This window comes from Stenella coeruleoalba, assembly GCF_951394435.1.
Source record: "Stenella coeruleoalba genome assembly, chromosome: 6".
Classification (NCBI taxonomy): Eukaryota; Metazoa; Chordata; class Mammalia; order Artiodactyla; family Delphinidae; genus Stenella; species Stenella coeruleoalba.
The window spans coordinates 90,707,808-90,728,721 of NC_137151.1; the positions used below are offsets into that span (position 1 = coordinate 90,707,808).

At 33.7% G+C, this 20,914-nt stretch overlaps 1 protein-coding gene across 2 annotated transcripts in view; it reads right to left on the reverse strand.

The window, feature by feature from the left end:
* Positions 1–20,671, reverse strand: part of BOLL (boule homolog, RNA binding protein) — a 58,908-nt gene extending 38,237 nt beyond the window's left edge. Inside the window, exons 1-7 of one of the 2 annotated variants that reach the window (XM_079924201.1) lie at positions 20,455–20,589; positions 17,558–17,701; positions 14,925–15,016; positions 12,809–12,863; positions 11,487–11,562; positions 7,849–7,976; positions 1,503–1,574 (exon numbers count right to left, since the gene is read on the reverse strand). In XM_079924201.1, coding sequence (XP_079780327.1) covers positions 1,503–1,574; positions 7,849–7,976; positions 11,487–11,562; positions 12,809–12,863; positions 14,925–15,016; positions 17,558–17,686 — 552 coding nt within the window. In that variant the 5' untranslated portion in view covers positions 17,687–17,701; positions 20,455–20,589. Of the gene's footprint in view, positions 1–1,502; positions 1,575–7,848; positions 7,977–11,486; positions 11,563–12,808; positions 12,864–14,924; positions 15,017–17,557; positions 17,702–20,454 lie in introns of both variants that reach the window. The other variant, XM_079924202.1, reaches the window with a different exon arrangement.
* Positions 20,672–20,914: the final 243 nt, after the last annotated feature.

The window sequence follows — 20,914 nt, forward strand, 5'->3', positions numbered from 1 at the left end:
TCATTCTCTGAAGTCACCTTCACTTGGTTGAGGAGAATGGGAAATGCCATAGCACTCTAACAACTCTCTTGTTAAAAAGCCCTCATTACCAATCTCCCTTTTTAACCTCATCCTTTCACATGCTCCAGATGGGCAATAAGCTAAGGGTCCCAAAACTGGTTTCACAACTTTTGGCTTGTCATGTTAAATGGCCTGGTACTTAATGTTGTCTTTGAGGCCTCTCAAAAGTTTGAATTAGGAATAGTCACACAACATATATACTTTATTTATTTTTAATTTTGGCTGCGTTGGGCCTTTGTTGCTGCACCCGGGTTTTCTCTCGTTGCGGCAAGCGGGGCTACTCTTCATTGCAGTGCGCGGGCTTCTCATTGCGGTGACTTTTCTGGTTGCAGAGCACAGCCTCTAGGTGTGCAGGCTTCAGTAGTTGCAGCACGCAGGCTCAGTAGTTGTGGTGCATGGGCTCTGGAGCACAGGCTCAGTAGTTGTGGCACTTGGGCTTAGTTGCTATGCGGCATGTGGAATGTTCCCAGACCAGGGATCGAACCCATATCCCCTGAATTGGCAGGCAGATTCTCAACCACTGCACCACCAGGGAAGTCCCTACATATATACTTTAAATAAATGCCATTAAGTTACTTTCATTTTTACTAAGTGAATGAAACACTTTAGATAATTTTATATTTAGCATAGTAACAGAATTTAAAAATAAGTGACCTCCCCAAAACCTAGTCTAACACTAAAAATAATTCCAGTAACCGTAACATTTCATGTGGGTCTATTTTAAAAGTCTAAAATGAACCCCCCCCCCAGAAATAAAGTCTCTTCCACTAGTTCAAAGGTATAAAGGAATGCAATATTATTTGTGAATGCTACAGACAAGAAGTTGGCAAACGTTTTCTGTAAAGGGCCAGAGGGTAAATATTTTAAGCTTTGCAGGCCGTATATCTCTGTTGCAACTACTCAACTCTGCCACTGCAGCACAAAAGCAGCCACAGACAATATGTAAACAAATATGGCTGTGTTCCAATTACACTTTATCTACAAAACACCAAAATGGTCTGGCATTAGAGTTCACTTACCCTCAGTCTCCCACAAGAATTAATGAAAAGAGTGTTGGTTAACTAAAAGGGGCTGTCATAATATAAACCATAATCTATTAGTTATTCTAATATATACTTATTAAACTGACATAATGGTCACAGTAGCATTAAACAAATATCAGCTTGTGGTCCAACATCTTTATCTTACTTTGGGAATTATTTCTATGCTAACCAGGGGAGCAAAACTGACCTCATTACATTTGATAAAAGGAAGTAAACAGTCCATCTTCTTGTATGACATTGTTTAGATCCCTCATCAAAAAAGAAGAATGCCACTGTTATCAAGGCTTAACTACCTCTTTTTAATTACGAGAGTATTTGCATGAGAAAGATTAAAATGAAACTTACTCAAAAAAGGACTGAAAGTATCAAAGAAGATCTTCATTGTAATTTAATGTTTACCTGGTAGTGATTTGCAGGTTGCTGATAAACGGGCTGAGCTACCATCACAGTGGAACTAGATATAGAACGTGACTATAAGAGGAAAGAAAAAGAAAAATTATTTTAGGCAAGATTCTTTAAAATAGTTTATAATGAAATTTATCTCACATTGTTACCTAAACCCAGTCAACTTATGGCTTATGATTGGAAATGTCATTTTTCCACCTCTTATTGATATTATTACAACTCCACTTTAAGTCTATTGAAATTATCACAGTATTTCTACTTCCATGTGGTTTCATTTCCATAGTAATGCTAAAACCACCACCAGAAAAGTTGCTTTTAGTCCAAATATTATGAAAATATAGTTCTAAGAGAATGTTTAGAGGAAAAATGGCAGCTGGACTTAAGGTGACACTGCCTATTTCCATTGTGGAGACCAGCAGTAGATAATGTTTACATAGCATTTAGAACTGAATGAATAATCATATCTGATTTTGCCACTAATTTCCCACTATTTATGAATAATCAACATCCTATTCCTTTGTTATACATTCAATTAAAGCAAATACATTATTTATTGAAGAATTTGTTAAATTCTATTTTATCATTTTGATATTTAAATGAGATAGTCATCCAATAAATTTACAGGTGATTTATTACGTCTTAAAAAAGTACATGTAACACTTGATTATTCAAATGGAGTAAACCCCAAAATAGGTTATTTATTTATTTATTATTATTATTTAAAAAATTTATTTTTGGCTGCGTTGGGTCTTCGTTGTTGCACATGGGCTTTCTCTAGTTGAGGCCAGCAGGGGCCACTCTTCACTGCGGTGAGCGGGCTTCTCATTACAGTGGCTTCTCTTTGTTGCGGAGCATGGGCTCTAGGCACGTGGGCCTCAGTAGGTGTGGCATGTGGGGTCAGTAGTTGTGGTGCACGGGCTTAGATACTCCGCGGCATGTGGTATCTTCCCAGACCAGGGCTTGAACCCCTGTCCCCTGCATCGGCAGGCGGATTCTTAACCACTGTGCCACCAGGGAAGTCCCAAAATAGGTTATTTAAAATCAGATCATTAGAAAAACAGGCAAATTGTATTACAATATAGGTAAAATAGGCTTTAATGATAGCAATTAAAATTTAGTTTCTAACATGGGATCTAATTTGCATTGTTTTGTTTTAATGTTCACCCCTCCCCCCAAAACTGAAGAAAAGTATCATAGTTTTGCATAATTTTCAGACTATCATGTGCTAATAAAATTGTACCACAGATTAACATTAGAAAATAATAATGTAATTTATATTAATAGATTAAAGGAGGAAAAAATGATAATCTAAGCAGATGCAGAAATTGCATTGTTAAAATTCAATACCCTTTCATGATAAAAACTCTTAGTAAACAGAATAAAAAGTAACTTCCTTAATTGACTTCGGGCAATAATTCTCAACCAGGTGCGACTCTGCCATCCCCCCACCCAGGAAACATTTGGTAATATTTTTGTTTTCATAAATGTAGGGAGGCTAGGATACTGCTAAAAACCCTGCAATGTACAGCACAGTCTCCCACAAAAAAGAATCAGTTATCTGGCCCAAAATGTCAATAGTGCTGAGGTGGAGAAACCTTGGTTAAGGTTAAGAGTATCTTAACATATATATGTAGGTTTTGGAAGATACTCATATAAAGCTTAATAGTGAGTTACTGAACTTATTTCTTCTTTTAAGAAGAAGTGTCATATAAATACTGTAGCAGAGACATTGCCAGTCAATAACTTGATGAGAAAAAATGAGAAACAGAAGAGCAGAAAGAAACAGAAGTATTCTGAGTCCTAAATGATTGCCTATATGAGAGTTTGGCAGGGTTACTGATAAAAGATCAACATTTACAAATCAAAAGCATTACTACACACCAGTCACAATCTATTAGGAAGTGTGATTAAAAAAATACACCATTCATAAAAGCAACAAGAACTACAGAGTACCTAAGAATAAATCAAACAAAAGATATGCCAAACTTTTTTTACAGAGAAAGAAAATTTTATTGATGGATGGAAACTCTAAATCATGTTTATGAATGGGAAAATTCAGTATTATGCCTAAATGTCCCAAGTTAATCTATATATTTAATGCAATTCTAACAAAAACTAAGGCTTTTCACAGAGCTGAACAAGCTGAATTATGAAATTTATATTTATAAAAGCAAAGACTTAAGGATAGATGAGGGACTCTTAAAGAACCGAGTAAGACTATGGCCCTATCAGATTTTAAGACTTATTATAAAGCAACAGGAATTAAAACAGAATTGGGCAGGGCAAACAAATACACCAATGGAACATAACAGAGAGCCCAGAAAGAGACTCCACACACAGAAACTCAGCATTTGACAGAGGATTCATTTCAAAACAGTGGAAGAGGATGGATTAGTCAATATGTAAACTGCAGATTTAAAATCTAGATGTGAAAAACAGCAACAGCATAGTATTTTTTTTAAAAAAACACTAAAAGCTGAAACCATAAAACATTAATACATCTATCAACATTAAAACGAAAAACTTGTATATCACAAAAAATACCATAAAGTTAATGGACAAGCCACAAATTAAAACATATTTACAACCCATAGAACTCATATAATGAACTCAAGAAAAAGATAACAATCCCAACAGAAAAAATGGGCAAAACAAATGAAGAGGCAGCTCATAGAAGAAACTGAAATGGCAAATAAATATATGAAAATGTGTTTAATCTTACCACTGACTAGGCAAATGAAAGGTAAAACAAGATACCATTTCATAATAATATTGGCAAAAATACAAAAATCTAGTAAATTAAAGGACTGGCAGATTATGGAGAAATTGAAGCTCTCATAAACTGTTATCTAACCTTTATACTGGTACACTTTAGAAAGATATCTGGGAACATTTAGTCAAAGATGTGTATAGTCTATAAAGGTGAAATTCTACTTGTACACGTATGTCATAGCCTAGACCAATGTCAGAGAACACAAAAATCTTCCAGTGGTGCATGAGCATGAATAGGTTTAAGAGTATTAATTTTCAGATATTTCATATGGTCTCCTTTCTGATTTGATCTGTCTGTGAATGTATCTGTGTACAATGGATTCTTCTTTTCAAAACTCCCCTTTTACAACACTTTTCCCCTTCACTATGAAAGGCACACTCTCACTCATTCTGGATCTTGCTATAATGCTTTGTTCTGGAATGTAAACATTAACAGAGCATCAAACAAACAGACAATTCAAAAAGGCAATGCCCTATACACAGTAACAAACGCAGTAAGGTAGATAGCTAGTGGGAAGCAGCTGCATGGCACAGGGATATTGGCTCGGTGCTTTGTGACAGCCTGGAGGGGTGGGATGGGGAGGGTGGGAGGGAGGGAGACGCAAGAGGGAAGACATATGGGAACATATGTTTATGTATGACTGATTCACTTTGTTATAAAGCAGAAACTAACACACCATTGTAAAGCAATTATACCCCAATAAAGATGTTAAAAAAAAAAAAAAAAAAGGCAATGCCCTTCAGAAACAGGAAAGAGCAAAGCAAAAAGAGTTTGTATAAGAAATATTAAGGGGAAGATGGTACCTTATTTCATATCCAGGGAACAAAATAAATTACAAGATGGTTACAGGGATACATATTAATTCATTTATTTGAACTTAAAAATAGAGTCAGAAAAAAAAATAGAGTCAGAGTTTTCTAATAGAGAGTAAGTTTTATTTGATTGGTTAATTTTATTTGGTTGACTAGTTTTGTTAACTGAATTATAGAGCAGGCATTTCCGTTTTTTTTTCCTTTTTTTTATTGCGAGATATTTGACATACAACATTATCCTAGTTTCAGGTGCATAACATAATGACTATACACATATATAAAGAATGAAATGATAACCACAATGAGTCTAGTTAACATCCATCACTACATGTAGGACATTTTCCAGTCTTAAATGAAATCTATAGCTACAGACTTTTATAAAATATATATCTAAAGCAAACCTACAATATATAATATGTCTAAATTATTTAAAATTATGGTAAATTTTAGATTTCAACTTAAAAATGAGAGTATTCATAATTTTTCAAAAAAATTTTAGAGGCTATATAAGCAAAAAACTTTGAAGATTACTGTCCTAGACAAACTCTCACACAATACATACAAAATCTAGATGTTCAATTTAGTCTGCTTAAAAAAATTTTATACTCTGTTTATTATTTATTTACTGTTATGCAACTTGCAACTTTTCTAAGTGGGGTAATGTATTATAATAAATAATTGTATTTATTATATTTGTATATTCAATATATTATAATCATAAACAATATATTAATTATATTTATAGAATTATATTCATACATATATATTCTTCACTCTCAGACCTACTAAATGTAGATCAGTAGGGGTTGGTTCTGCCCATTTTTTAAAAAAATATTTTTGAATTTTATTTTTTTATACAGCACTTTCTTATTAGTCATCAATTTTATACACATCAGTGTATACATGTCAATCCCAATTGCCCAATTCAGCACACCACCATCCCCACCCCCCCGTGGCTTTCCCCCCTTGATGTCCATATGTTTGTTCTGTACATCTGTGTCTCAACTTCTGCCCTGCAAACCGGTTCATCTGTACCATTTTTCTAGGTTCCACATACATGCGTTAATATACAATATTTGTTTTTCTCTTTCTGACTTACTTCACTCTGTATGACAGTCTCTAGATCCATCCACGTCTCAACAAATGACTCAATTTCGTTCCTTTTTATGGCTGAGTAATATTCCATTGTATATATGTACGACATCTTCTTTATCCATTCGTCTGTCGATGGGCATTTAGGTTGCTTCCATGACCTGTCTATTGTAAATAGTGCTGCAAGGAACATTGGGGTGCATGTGTCTTTTTGAATTATGGTTTTCTCTGCGTATATTCCCAGTAGCGGGATTGCTGGATCATGTGGTAATTTTATTTTTAGTTTTTTTAAGGAACCTCCATATTGTTCTCCATAGTGGCCGTATCAATTTACATTCCCACCAACAGTGCAAGAGGGTTCCGTTTTCTCCACACCCTCTCCAGCATTTGTCGTTTGTAGATTTTCTGATGATGCCCATTCTAACTGGTGTGAGGTGATAGATACCTCATTGTACTTTTGATTTGCATTTCTCTAATAATTAGTGATGTTGAGCAGCTTTCATGTGCTTCTTGGCCATCTGTATGTCTTCTTTGGAGAAATCTCTATTTAGGTCTTCTGCCCATTTTTGTTCAGAAAAAAAACAAAACAAAACTCCACACGTGATTCTCTGAACTTGTGGAATATGACCATAGAATGTACCCCAAGAAAGCTCCAAACGGATTAAAGACTTAAGTATAAAGTAAAATGAAATCATGGAATAACTAGCAGAAAGTAAATCTGAGTAGTTATCAGATCCCTAGTGGGGCAAAATTTTAAGTGATGAAGTAAAATGAAAAAATTAATTGATTCAGTTATAAAACTTTTAAACTCAGAAAGAATGAAAAAGATTAAATAATACCGTATAAAATTTATATATAAAATGATGAAGTTTTGATTCTACATTGTCATGCAAATTGACTAGAATAAAAAATAGGACCTCGATGGTTAAATTTTAAAAAATCACAAGCAATTTAAAAAGAGTACATGCAATATCAAAACTGCATTGAAAATACTTCATCTTACTAAATTTTTTTATTGACGTATAGTTGATTTACAATGTTGTGTTAGTTCCAGGTGTACAGCAAAGTGATTCAGTTATGCATATATATATAAATGTTTTTTCTGAATTTTTCCTTTATAGGTTATTACAAAATATTGAGTATAGTTTCCTCAATGTAGTCTTGATTGTAGGAAAAAACTTACAATGTCCATCATTAGGGAATATACACTCATACAATGGAATATTATAAAAAATTTAAATAAATGAACTAGATATGCTAGGATCAACATGGTTTAATCTCAAAAACATAATGTTGACTAGGAAAACCAGATTATTTATATAGTGTTTAAAAACCGCCTAAAGCAATACTATGTATCTATTGTTTAACTATCTCTACATTTGTAGTAAAAACATATAAAATGGAAAGAAAAGATACTCTGGTTAACCTCTAAGGAGGAAAAGAGGGTAAGATAATTGGGGCAAGGAGAGTTTACTTGAATTTGTCATATTTTATTCCCCCTATTAAAAGAACTTAAGTAAATATGGTAAAATGTTAACCTCTATTAAATTTGAGTGGTAGCTACATGGCTGTTATTATTTGTAATTGTCTGTGGTTGAAATATTTCAGAAATAAAAAATTTAATAGTAATAGATGGAAACCCTTCTAAAATGAAATTACTTACAGGCCAAGGTGGTGGGACAGAAGCTACCTCTGGAGTATGAAAATAAGCAACACCATTATGATAAGTGTAAGGATATCCAGTTGAAGTTGTTAGATACATTGTTCCAGCAGCTGGCATTACACTGGGACCTAAAACAAAGTGTAAATAGTAATAATTGAAATGTTCAGTTTGACATTTAAAAATGTAATTTCTGAACAATGGAAGATGTTTATCTTAACACATATATATAGTTACAGTAAAAATTGAATGTTATAAGTTCTTTAAAAAATTCCATATGTTAAAGTATATTTGAAATATATATTTTCAAACTCACTACCTTAGAGCTTTTGTTAGCTTAAGGTAAATGAAAGAAAAAGAAACAAGTTTAATAAGGAATACTAAAAATTCACCAATTCAGATTTTAATACTAGTATAATGAAACACAAAACTTAACAATTGAGATTATTATCAGCAAAGTCATTATTATTACAAATATAAATTACATACAATTTAGAGTTTCCTGAAGACTATAGACACTGTAGTGAAGTTCCTAAGATCTTAGTAAGACTGTCTATTTGTAAAAGGCCAAAGAAAATGGAGGCAGTGAAATTAGACAAAATTCTACTTTCCTCAAGACACTTGTTCCACCTTACAAATTCTTTGGATCTACTATCAGCAAGCACTCACTCATGCTATGACTATATTTTATTCTCTAGTCTCCCTTTGCTACAACTGCTGCTATTACAAACATGACCACAGACCTTTATGTTGCTAATTTTGGGTCCTCATCTCTTTTCCTAGGTGAAAGTTATATATACTCCTCCCCCCCAAATTAAAAAAAAAGACTTTAAAAATTTTATATGCCAAGTTAGATTTAAGTACTTGACCAACAGGTTATATAAGTTACTGAACTGGCAATCCTCCTTCCACTATACTAGTGCTTCTCAAAATTTAAAATTCATTATAATAACCTAGACAGCTTATTAAAATACAAATTCCAGTTCTTTCAAGAGATTTTGATTCAGGAGGCCTGGGATAGGGCCTGAGGAACTGCATTTTGACAGATTCCAAGTGAACTGTTGGTGGCTGCAAACCACATTGTAAGCAGCACTGGCCTGCCACTCTAAATAGCAGTACTACTTCTCAGCTTTTATATTTTCACCACATTTTATCGAGTATTGTTATAGCATATTTTAGTGGTTCTTAATCCAATGCTTTTGAGAATCTGATGAAAGCCACAGACCCTTTTCTCAAAAATACATATATTCAAACAAAATTTTGCATGCAATTCAGAAGGTCCATGAATTTCCCTCCAAAGATCGTCAAGGAACCACAGGTTTATCTGTTAAATAAATAAATTTTGAGTGTTTACTATTACAAGGCATTGAACTAGGCCCTAGTGATACAGCCAAAAAGAAAAAAGAAAAAAATGAGCATGCCATGGCCTCTATCTTCATAGAAGTTAGGTTCTGGTAAGGAAGATAGTCATTAGCTAATTACACAATTAATTAAATACAATTTTGATAAAGACATGAAGAGGTAGTATAGGGTACAATGGTGAACATTTCAAATATATATATATATGTATATATGTAGCATCTGTGAGGAAATGACATTTGTTTTGGGCTGAGCTTTAAAGAACGAATGGGATGGCAAAGATCACTCTAGGTAAAGAAAATAGTATATCAGGAATATGGTTATGTTCTGAAACTGAGGGAAGGCTAGATGGCTAAAGCATGGAAAGAAAAGAGAAGGACAGCTCAAAATAAGCAGAGAATAACATGATAAGATGTGCACTTCTGAAAGATCACTCTGGCTGCCTTGTGTGTGATAGGTTGGAAGGTAGCATGACTGGATTCAGAGAGACCAGTTAGGAGGCTTTTCTAGAAATTAAGGCAAGAAAAGTGGGTAGCTGGGTCTAGAATATTCGTAATGGAGATGGAAAAGAAGTGATAGATTTGAAAAAAAATGAGATAAGAATCCCTTATATTTTGTAAATATATCTTTAATACTTATCCTTTCTTTGTAGACAAGTAAAAATAGCTTTGGAGTCAAACTGTCCTGGATTTGAAGGCTAATGCTACCATTTGGTTAAGTTATTTAACCCCATACTTCTCAAATTTGGGCCTAGCATGGTTATGTCAGGAAACATGAAAAGGCACAGGCTGAACATGGTGATCTTCTTACAGAATCAGTCTTATTCAAACAATTATTTTTAGGAAACATTTTAATAAACAATACAGTGTTATAGAACAGAATCCAAATTGCACATGAAGTTTTATATAAACCATGAGACTTTAAAGACAGTTTAAAGAAAATTAAAGAATTTAAAGAAAATTTATAATTCTGGTATGGTGCTATTGGGTTAAGACCCACAACATGACCAGATTAACTCTCCCCTACATTTAAGATTATTTCAGCAGAAATGTTTCTAAAACAATGACTTTACCTTTATAAGCTGAATTTTCTATTTACAAAAATAGAACTAATAATACCTCACAGATTGCTGTAAAGATTAAATGAAATAAATGAAAACCCATAACATTGACCCTTGCGCTGAATAGTTCTTAAATAACTATACATCTGTTTGAAAGCATTCAGCATACTGCTGATTTATGTTCTATTTTTAGCAACTTGTGGGTCATAATATGAACATTACTAGTTGTTCCTACTGATGGTGATAATGGGCTAAAGAACTGCTATTACATGTTATAGCTTAACTCTTGCATCTAACAATAGTAGTCTGAAAATATTCAGCATTCTGCCATATTTACTGCATTCCATTTTGGAGTATCAACTTACTAAGGACACTTCAGTTATCTTCTGAATTAACAAATACTAAGTCAAAATTAAACTTGATATCTGTTAACTTCTAAGTCAAAAACAGAACAGTCCAAATGAGCACAATCTATTAATTTGTTAACAGATGTACAATATCCACCTAATGTTTTAAACATCCCAGTAGACACTAGGACACAGCTAAGGAAGAATAAAAAATTGAGTTACAAATTTTATGCGAAGTTTCTCCTTCTAGGCCAAAGATTCTGTCGGAGATTTTAATAAATATTATAGGTAAAAGTTAACTGTAAAGATGTCTAACTTAATAAATGGGAAGAGTGAGGAAAAAAAGAGTAGAGTCGAAAGCATTACCAAAATTTGAGGAAGGCATCTAACTTAGCCAGTTCCTAAAGCTTTAGGGATTGTTTCCTCTGTTATGATACATGTGGTTGGGTTACAGTATGTACCATACAACCAGAGTTTCTGATATTTGTTCTATATTTTCACTTTCTGTAATTTTACTCTAATTTTAAATTACTTTGTTAATTAGAAAATTTTCTAAATAGTAATTAACTACTTTTAATTTCTTTTGTAATTTTAAACTATATTTTTATCATAAAAGATTTTTCCTTTAAAGATGTAACTATATGGAATATAGTTAAACACCATTATTTATATAAATTTTGCCTAGTCCCCCCTACCCTGCAAACTAATATATTTTAATTTGTGGTAAGAAATATTCATTTGACCACCAACTTCACTAAATTTACTTTATTAAATGAAAGAAAGCTGATATTTTAATGAAGTTCTATTAAAACTCTAATATTTCAAAAAAGAACCATGCAAAAATACTGAAAAATACATTAGTTCTCAATACATACGAGGGATCCCTACTTGTTGTTTTCTTATTGCTGGACCAATGTTCAGTTTCTTGTCCTTGTAATTAAGTTTTTCAGCCTAAAATAAGAAAAAATAAATTATTTTATTATCATTCTTTGAAAGTGGCAAGGCATAGTGGAACGGGCAAAGTCTTTGGATTTAAATAGATCTGGGTGTGAATCTTGGTTCCAGTGCTCTGGCCCTAATTCCTCATCTGACAATTTACTAGTTATTAGTGTGTGTGAGCAGAGAGGTGAAAAATTTGAGTCTCCTTACACACGTGGTCCCAGCTAAGGTCAAACAGGGTGACACTGTTTTCTTTTTCCATCTTTTATATTGTAAACAATTGTCCTTTTCATGTTCTATTTAGTGTCATGTTTTTCACATTTTTGTGACTTATGTTGGTATTTTTGCTATTTAAAATGGCCCTCAAGTGTAGTGCTGAAGTGCTTGCTAGTGTTCCTAAGTGCAAGAAGACTGTCATGTGACTTAATGGAGAAAAATATGTGCTAGCTGGGTTTAATTCAGGCATGAGTTATAGTGCTGTTGGCCACGAGTTCAGTGTTAATGAATCAAAAATATAAATTAAATATAATATCTTTAAACAGAAGCACACATAAGACAAAGTTACGTATTGATCGGCTGATGAAAATATTGTGAGCAGAAGCTTGTGGGACCCTAGCCCTGTATTCTTCTAGGTGCAGCACTTCAATATTTGCTAATTCAGTGTTCGTGGTGATTTTATAGAACACACCACTACAAATAATGAGAATCGACTGCATATGACTTAAATACAATTTAAATAAAATTTTTTCCTAAAAAATTTAAATGTTACAGTTGCCAAATTTAAAGTTATTATATATTGAACTGCAGGCTATAGACTTTTTCTATGAGTGCTCTTAGTTTATATAAAGTTTTTCAGAGGAGGGAAATAATCTCAGATAACCTCACTCTAGGAATCTACATTTGTAGTGTTTTTTAGGAATTCAAAGTGCTATTAACACTTCAGGAAAGATACATCCTTAAATTCTTAGTTTAAGCAAATAAAGTGAAAAATTATATACAAACTTCACAACCATACTTACATAATTATTTGGAATTTGTTTTTCTGTAGATAAAATTTCTCTTTAATCTTTTTTTTTTAATTCAATTTTTTGGAGACCAATGTCAATCTTAAGATGCAAAGAAGATAAAATTTTTTTTTTTTTTTTTTAGCAATCAATCATTGTACTAGAACCCTACTATTATTAAATTAATACCTTAAAGGATTAGTTTCAGAGAAAGAAGTTCTAAAAATTAAGTTAAATACACCAAAATATCTTACCTCTTGTAAAATTTTTTGTGCATCTTCTTGTGTTTCAAAAGTGACAAAGCCATACCTAAATAAATGCATTAATTATTATCTTAGAACATTACATTGGAATATATTAAGATTAAATTTTTTTTTTTTTTTAAGAATGGGCCATTGCGGGGGACTTCCCTGGCAGTCCAGCAGTTAAGCCTCTGCGTTCCCAATGCAGGGGGCATGGGTTCGATCCCTGGTTGGGGAACATCCCACAAGCCTCAAGAAGCAGCCAGAAAAAGAAAAAAAACAAAAAAGAAAGAATGGGCCATGGTAGGAGTGAACATTTTTCCTTGGTGCACCAGTATGCAAAACTTAGGAGAACCATTCACAGCTTAACACTGTCACCTCCTCTTAAAGGGAGGGGCCTAAAAGAAAAAAAAAACCCTGGGGATCTTGAAACAGTTTCAGACCTGAGCTGTAAGTAAGGCAGGAAAGCATGCGAGATTTGTATTCTGGTTTACAAATTGGAATGCAATAAATTTCAGTCCAGAGCACTAATATCCTTTTAAAATGATAGAAGTTTGGTTTAAATAGAAATCAAAGTAGAAAAAAACCTTTAAAAATTTAAAAGTTTCAACATAATAAAATTTTTTATGTGGGTAAATGAGTATACAAACATATTATTTACTATTATCAGCATATATAAACTGATAATGCAACTATTAGTATATTTCCCAAATAAAATCAATTAAAAATATGTACAACCCAGACTTTATATATGCTTTTTCATATATACTTGTTACCTTCAGAGTATAAATCATGATCAAGACACAAATACACAATGTATGCCATGTCCAAAAAGCCAAAATAGGTAGAAAAAAAGGAATGAAAGAAATAAAAAGTATATCCCCCGAAAATGTAATCTCTATTTGTATAACTTAAGGAAACTCTTCTTTGTAGTGCTAAACTATTATTTTCCTCAATTCATAATTACTATTATATAATTATGTATTGTGTAATTAGTAAACATTTACTGTTTCTTCAATTCATAATTGCTGTATTATATATGAATTTTCTTTTTCAACAAAGGAATTTCTTTTTTTCTATTTGCCCAAACATTAAACAACGGCTAAAGAAATATTTTTACGTTATTATTAGTTTTTTTTTTTTTGGTAGAACACATATACCACCCAGTGGAAAAAGCATAAAATACAGTCTACATTTCTATGTGTGTTTTTCAATGATTAAAAAATGTATATTACAAATTCTATTAAGCCAAGTAAAAGAGGTACAATCTCACTTCATCCTAATATTGATTGTCAGTCTCAGCAAATATCTCATTTGTTTAAAAATAACCTCTGCAGGATCTCATCTCTTCCAAAGTGTCCACCTGTCATACTTACATGTAGTTTCCCACTAATATAATTTTCCCTCCACCTTATTGGTCCCTTCTTTTATGCCTATAAGTATGTATATATTGTCTTTTTTTCAAGAAAACAAACATAATCCTTCATCGATTTCTTTAACTTTGCAGTCAAACTTCTTAAGCGAGTACCCTATGCAAACTACCGTTTTCTTCTCTGGTATTTGGCTTTTGAATATACCAATCCACTGAAACAGCTCTAAGGGCACTAGACAGTTCTAGACAAATCCTACTGCTTTTTTCCCTTAATTTTCATTCTCCTTGATTTGGCAGTTAAAAATCATTCTCATTAAGAGTTATATTTCTCAGATTAGTCCCCTAATTAGGTCTTTGAGGCACAACCTATGGACGCTCTTTTGTGTCAGCCTTTTTCAGGTAAAGTTCTCTCTAGTCTAAAGCAGGTATACAATTCCAAAAATATCAGATTCCTTTAGCTTCTGGTGCCTTGGCTACTGGACAAGAGCTACTTGACATTAAGTGCTTATTACCGAACAATGAATGGTCCCTCAGCCTTTGCAAGAATAACTTTCCAATAGATTAAGGAATATTATAGTGTCACTATTCCTCCAAAATACACAAACACACACACACTGAAATCAAAAGGTAGGAGGAAAGAAGAAGGCATGAAACTCTCTTTTAAAAAATGGAACCAAAGTAAATTAGTATACAAAACCTAGCAATCCAATAAAAATACAATTGTCAATTCCATGTACTATCCATAGTGATACTAACCCTTTGGGCACTCCAGCTCTGTCATTTACAATCTTCACTTCTTTTACAGACCCATACTGGGAAAAAAATTTTCTTAAATCATTTTCATTTGTCTAATGGTATAAAAAGAAAACACACAAAAACCATTTTAATTGATAAAAGGTGAAACAACTCCTATGCTTGGTTTGGAGACACAAAAGGTAACATAAATAACAATATGGATGTAAGAATGCCTCTCATCATAAAAACAGTGCATGAAACCACTAGGTTATTAAAATCAATATGAATACTTTGCTTTATGCAGAGTTGTTAATACTATGTCATAAAATATTACACTGCAATAAAATATTTTAAGCTGAATTTTTAAAAAACTACAAAGAAAGCTCACTATTTAAAGGAATTCTTGTTCTCTAGTTAGCCAGTTTTTAATAAAATGTACTAGGCATGGCTATAACTATACTAAGGGCATACTACTATTGGTTCTTGTGGTTCAGAGAGGCCCACAGTCATAGCAGTGGAACTAGGTTATGCTGGCCTATACCAGTCACTCTATTTAAATCAGCAGAGTCCCCAGGAAAAGTAAGGTCTTAGGAAGGAAATATATTTCCAAAAGTACCTGAACTCAATTTGTGATAACAACAGAGAGGCTACAAGATTTAAAGTTTTTAGATGCTTTATCTGTATTCAATATACATGTCAGCTAAATACAGACATTATGATGATATGCAAAAAAAATTGAGTCATAATTAGACTATCATGTACAAGATGCCTACAAAGATAGTTTGGCATATCTGGTTTTAATTGAAATAGTCTCAAAATAGACCCATATCACCTTTCTCTAGAGTATTCACACTAAATTCATTGCAATTTCATTTTCTGGTTCAGCTATAAGTGTTTGCCCCCAAGAGGTACTTTAAATATCCATAGAAAAATTTTTTCTTTATATATCTAGGAAAAGACATGCCTAACAGCAGAGCAATATTTCTTGAGTTCCACTGCTACCTCACTACTTACTGGTTTTTAGTTGGTAACCTAAAGCCTGCTAAACTGGATAATGACAAATACTGAGTTAATCTGAGAATAACTGACTGCCTCATTTCAATAAACACAAAATGGAATCAACGTCAGAATAAGGTTTCTATTAGAGACTTGAAAACAAATTAATTCAAACTATTCTCTGATAGAAAAATCACTAGCTCAATTTTGCAGCTCCATTTCTTTGCTGAAAAGTAAGGACACAGAAAGTCAAGATGATTAAATATTAAAAGGGATGGGCTGTAGGGTTCTAAAAAGAAGAATTTTAAAAAGTTTGAGACTGCTTGCTACTACGGTAAACTATTTCCTTGCTGGAAATTACCTATGGTTTTGTGAAAGGTGTAAGTATGAGGGAGAGAACCCTAGCAGTTATGTTAAAGCTATGACTGTATTGTAACAATGGCCCCAAAGTTCATATTGTAGCTGATTGGCTTCAATAAAAACCTACACTAACCTAGCCATATAAATTATTACATTTATTATTTATTTAAAAGTATACTGAGCTAATATAATATAAATTCTGAACAAGAATATTCAACTTGAATATTTATGGTCAGCTATTAATATTTGCTACAGAAACAGAAAATTTTTTTTTAAAAATAAGCATTTCATAAGAAATTATTTTCCTTAATTTATTTTTAGTGAACCAATCACATACTTGCTTAAGACTCACAGTTTTGACAAATACATTAAGTGTAACATTTATCTTGAGCAGGAAAAAAGTAATTCCATACAAATTGTGAGAGATTGATCATTGGAAGATAGCGAGTATTAAATGTCAAATATCATACCCTAATTGCACAAGTTTTTTTTTTTTATTAAGACAACTCCCCCTGAAATTTCCAGTATGTAATATGGAAGCCTGGAAATCCTTCGATATATCCACTTGGAAGTAAGAGTGTTCCTAAATTATCCATGCTTGCCTTTCCTGTAGGTGTTTAACTACCACCACCCACATGGGGGTGCTGCAAAACATCTCACAAAACCATGCCTCTCTGAAAGAGTGAAATGGCTATTACATTATTTAAACATATTACTGTTAAAATGCTTTATTCTGACTAGGACACAGGCCTTTTTTAGTGACCAAATTCTAAATTAGGTGATAGAAAGCAACCTGCAAAAGACAGAAATCTAGGAAGTTACTCAGGAGCCTAAGATGAAAGTTGGGATAAAGAAACAGGATTTCATAAAACTGCTGTGTTTTTGTTTTTTTTTTCCTTAATTGAGTCTTCTTTTGAAAATTATAGTCACTCATTATTTGGGCTATTAGAGTGTTATGTAAAAAAGTATAATTAGTGTGGTATGGTGAAATAAAGCATGTGGAGATATGAGTCAGAAAAACAGAATTCTAGTTTTCACTTTGTCACTAAGTAGCTAGGAGCTTATAGATATGTCAGTGAGCCTCAATTTCCTTGTATGTGAAATTGGACAATTATATATACTCTATTTAACCTACATTGTTGTTGAAAAGATTCTTTGTATTAAGACAATTTGAAACCTACTAATCATTATGCAAATAGCAAATATGTTATTTTTAAAGTTGCAAGAAGAAACAATTTCTGAGAAATAAAACACTTCTAATACAAAGAATACACTATGTTGCATGCATAATTAGGTACCTTAAGGTCGATTCCTCCTACAAAGATGCGATTAGGGACCACTGTTCCATATCTTGGGGCACTTGTTGGGTTATTCAAAGGCACAGGTGACACAGGATTAGGGGATGGAGATAATGAATCTGTTTGCATCTGATTCGATGTTTGCTGTAAAATAAAATTCTTTTAAACTCTTAGTACTGGGTATAAGTTTTGATGCAGGATGAAAGCATATATCCTTCAAAAAGATAAGTCATTGACAAAATGTAGTATTTCAGACTTTAAATTTATGCTAATATTATGAAGATTATAATTAGAGCTAATAACTTTTGGGGGCAACAAAAATATAAGAAATGTAGAATTCATTCCTCTACAGAGACGATCTTAAATCTTAAATATATTATTTAAACATACATATGTTAGTTATTATTAACTGTACTATTTAAATATTATAAGCATTAAGAAGGAATATTAAACTCAAAAAGAAGTTTGAAAAAGAGAAGAATAACCCTGGACAGCTAGGAGCTGGCCTGGCACAACCAACTAGGCCCTGGTGTTAGGAGTTGGCCGGGAACTCACAGCTAGGCTGTGGTGTTCTCTTGTTAACAGAACACCAACATCGGGCAAGGCTCCTCTGTGATTGTGGTGGATGAAGATAAAAACAAGATCACTCCATAATCGTATCTGTACATTGACAAAAACAAAAGCATTACCCAAACCACAAGAATGACCAAACGTCCTTCTCTCCTGCCTGATAAGACTGCTCCTTTTTTTAACAATCACAGCTTTAGCTTCAATCTATTTTTCTTGTCTCCTAGGTAAGAATTAACATACCCAATTATAGAATTACTCCCACCTCCTGACAACATGTATTTCAGAGTAAAGCTTTCTTCATTAAACCCTCTTTAAAAAGTGCTTAATATAAGCTTAAATCCTATAATAAGTTCTTCTAACACCTTGCGGAGAGGCCGCATGGTGTATGTTCTTCTTTGTTGTTAATTCAGAAGATCCAACTTTAATAAACTGCAGGTGTATTTGTGGTAGTCTTTGGCTAAAGGGCATTGACGAGTAAACAGACTCCGACACAAGTTCACGGTTTTTCAACTCTAAAGTCAAATTTTTAAAATGCACTTGGCAATTGGAAAAGTGGACCGATATAGTAAAAAAAAATAAATAAAAAAAATTGTATACCTATAACTCATAGGTATAAATTTTTATACTAAAATTTTTTATACTAATTTTTTCTTTATGCTAAAGAATTGAGTTCATATTCATATGTTCACAATTCTAAGTCGGCAACCTAATTTAGATTCTAATAAATATATATTAACATATACACCTTCGCACAATGGCAAGATAGTAGACTCCTCAGGTACACCTGAAAAAAAACAAGACTTGAGAATAGAATTTTAAAGAGAAACTAATTTAAGAACTTGCTAATTATTCTCCTTCTGGGAACACGAAACAGACTTTTGAGACCCTAAATGAGTGCTTCAAAAAGCTTGGAGTTGATGATTTAAATTCTCTGAAAAACAAATTCATGAAAATGAATTTCCAACTTAGATAATGGAGTTGTTCTTTTTCACATTTGCTCTCCTTTCACTTCATTGGCCAATAAAACCATAATCCCTAAATTAATCTCTGCAAGATGTACAGAGAAATGACTAGGCCAGTAGTGACTATGGGGCTATAGGCTGGACCTTATGGGCTATATTCTCCATCTAGTCTTAAGGGGGAAAAACACTCCCTAGTAAGGGAGTTCATAAAAACATCTCTTAAACCACAGAGTCATCATATTTAATAATTGCTATGTTGTAGTTGCCAATTAAAGAAACTGGGAATCCTAACAGCATCCTCCCTGGGCATCTGGACGTTATTTGTAACTTCAGTCACTTTACTTGTAAGACATAGTGCCCAGACTGGATGATTCTGGGATGCTTAGTTTTACTTTTCAAGTGTGGATTTGTATTGCTAGAGATAATAGAACAGCTCTGGTAGATACAATCTTTTCTCTCTGCCGGGTTACAGAATGTAGTCATTACCTATTTGCAAAGTTAAAAAAAAAAATCAATCTTCATGTAATTCTCTTCTTAAAAACAAAATGAATTCAATGGATGACCTCTTTTGTTCCAAATTTGTTTAAATAAAAGTCAACTCCATTAGTTTTCATTAAGAGAGGAATGACTTGAATGGAAGAGAACAGAGTGCTTTACTTCCAATCTTGAGAAATCAGTTAAATGATACCGAGGAAGGAGAAACATGAACTTTTTACATATCACTCACTTCATTCTTCATTTTCTAAGACTCTTGTTCTATTGTGGGTTCCAACTGTTTTATTTTTCTCCTTACCACTTACCAACATGTAATACCATGTAATTTATTTATTATGTTTGTTATCTGTCTCTTTCCACTATAATGTAATGTTCAAGAAGGAAGAGGGTTTTGCCTGTTTTGTTCACCGCAGCATCTAAAGTAGGGACCATATATAGCACATGTTCAATAAATATTTGTTGAACGAATGAATAAATGAGTAATTTCTTCCTGCTCACGATATGCCAACCCTTAGGTTGTGGGCTGAAGACTACAATATGAATAATAGCCTAGAAAATATTTTAATCTTGGTAGTAGCAAGGCTCAGGTAGAGACGATCTTTAAGTTCCTCAGAGAAGGTTAGCGATTCACTGAGTTAATTAAGAAAGCCTCAAATTCTACTGGCAATAATTTTGCAAACGTATGAAAAGCACTTAGATTGGTGCTGTTTTGGGGTTAGAAGTAAGGGTCCTTAATAAAACTTCTAGTACTAGTTTATTTAAAATTTCCTCCAAAGTAATGTGCCCCCACTGCCTCCTCCTCTCTAAAATTAACCTCGAAATCTATCATCTACTTTGCCAACAAAGACAACAGGAAAAGGGCGGGCTAACCGTCGCAGTTACGGCCTCCGTGCTCCTTCCCCTCCGAAGCCAGCAAGCTGAGGCGGTGGGGGAAATGGCTGAGGCGACAACTCCCTTGGGTTCTCTCGGGTCATCATGAACTTGATCACTGTCTCGAGGATCCACCCCCTCCCCACCAAAGTGCGGGAGGGAAAAGAAAGCTAGCCAGCGAGAAATTTTGCCCTGCAAACCCGCCAGCAGCAGTGGCGGGAACCCTCAACGGCACCGACCCCGACGCCGGCCTAGTGTGCAGCCTGCCCTGCGAGCCTCGCATGGCGCTCGCTGATTGGCTGCTGGCGGGCGCCGCGCGGGGCGGGGCGGCACGTTGCCGCAGCCCCTCGGGCCTAAGCGGTCTCCCGCCCCTCCCCAGCCCAGCCCTGTCTGGCTTGGGCGCGCACCTGGTGCTAGAGGTTCCGGTCCGACCTGGGCACAGGTCCCCGCTACCCAGCCC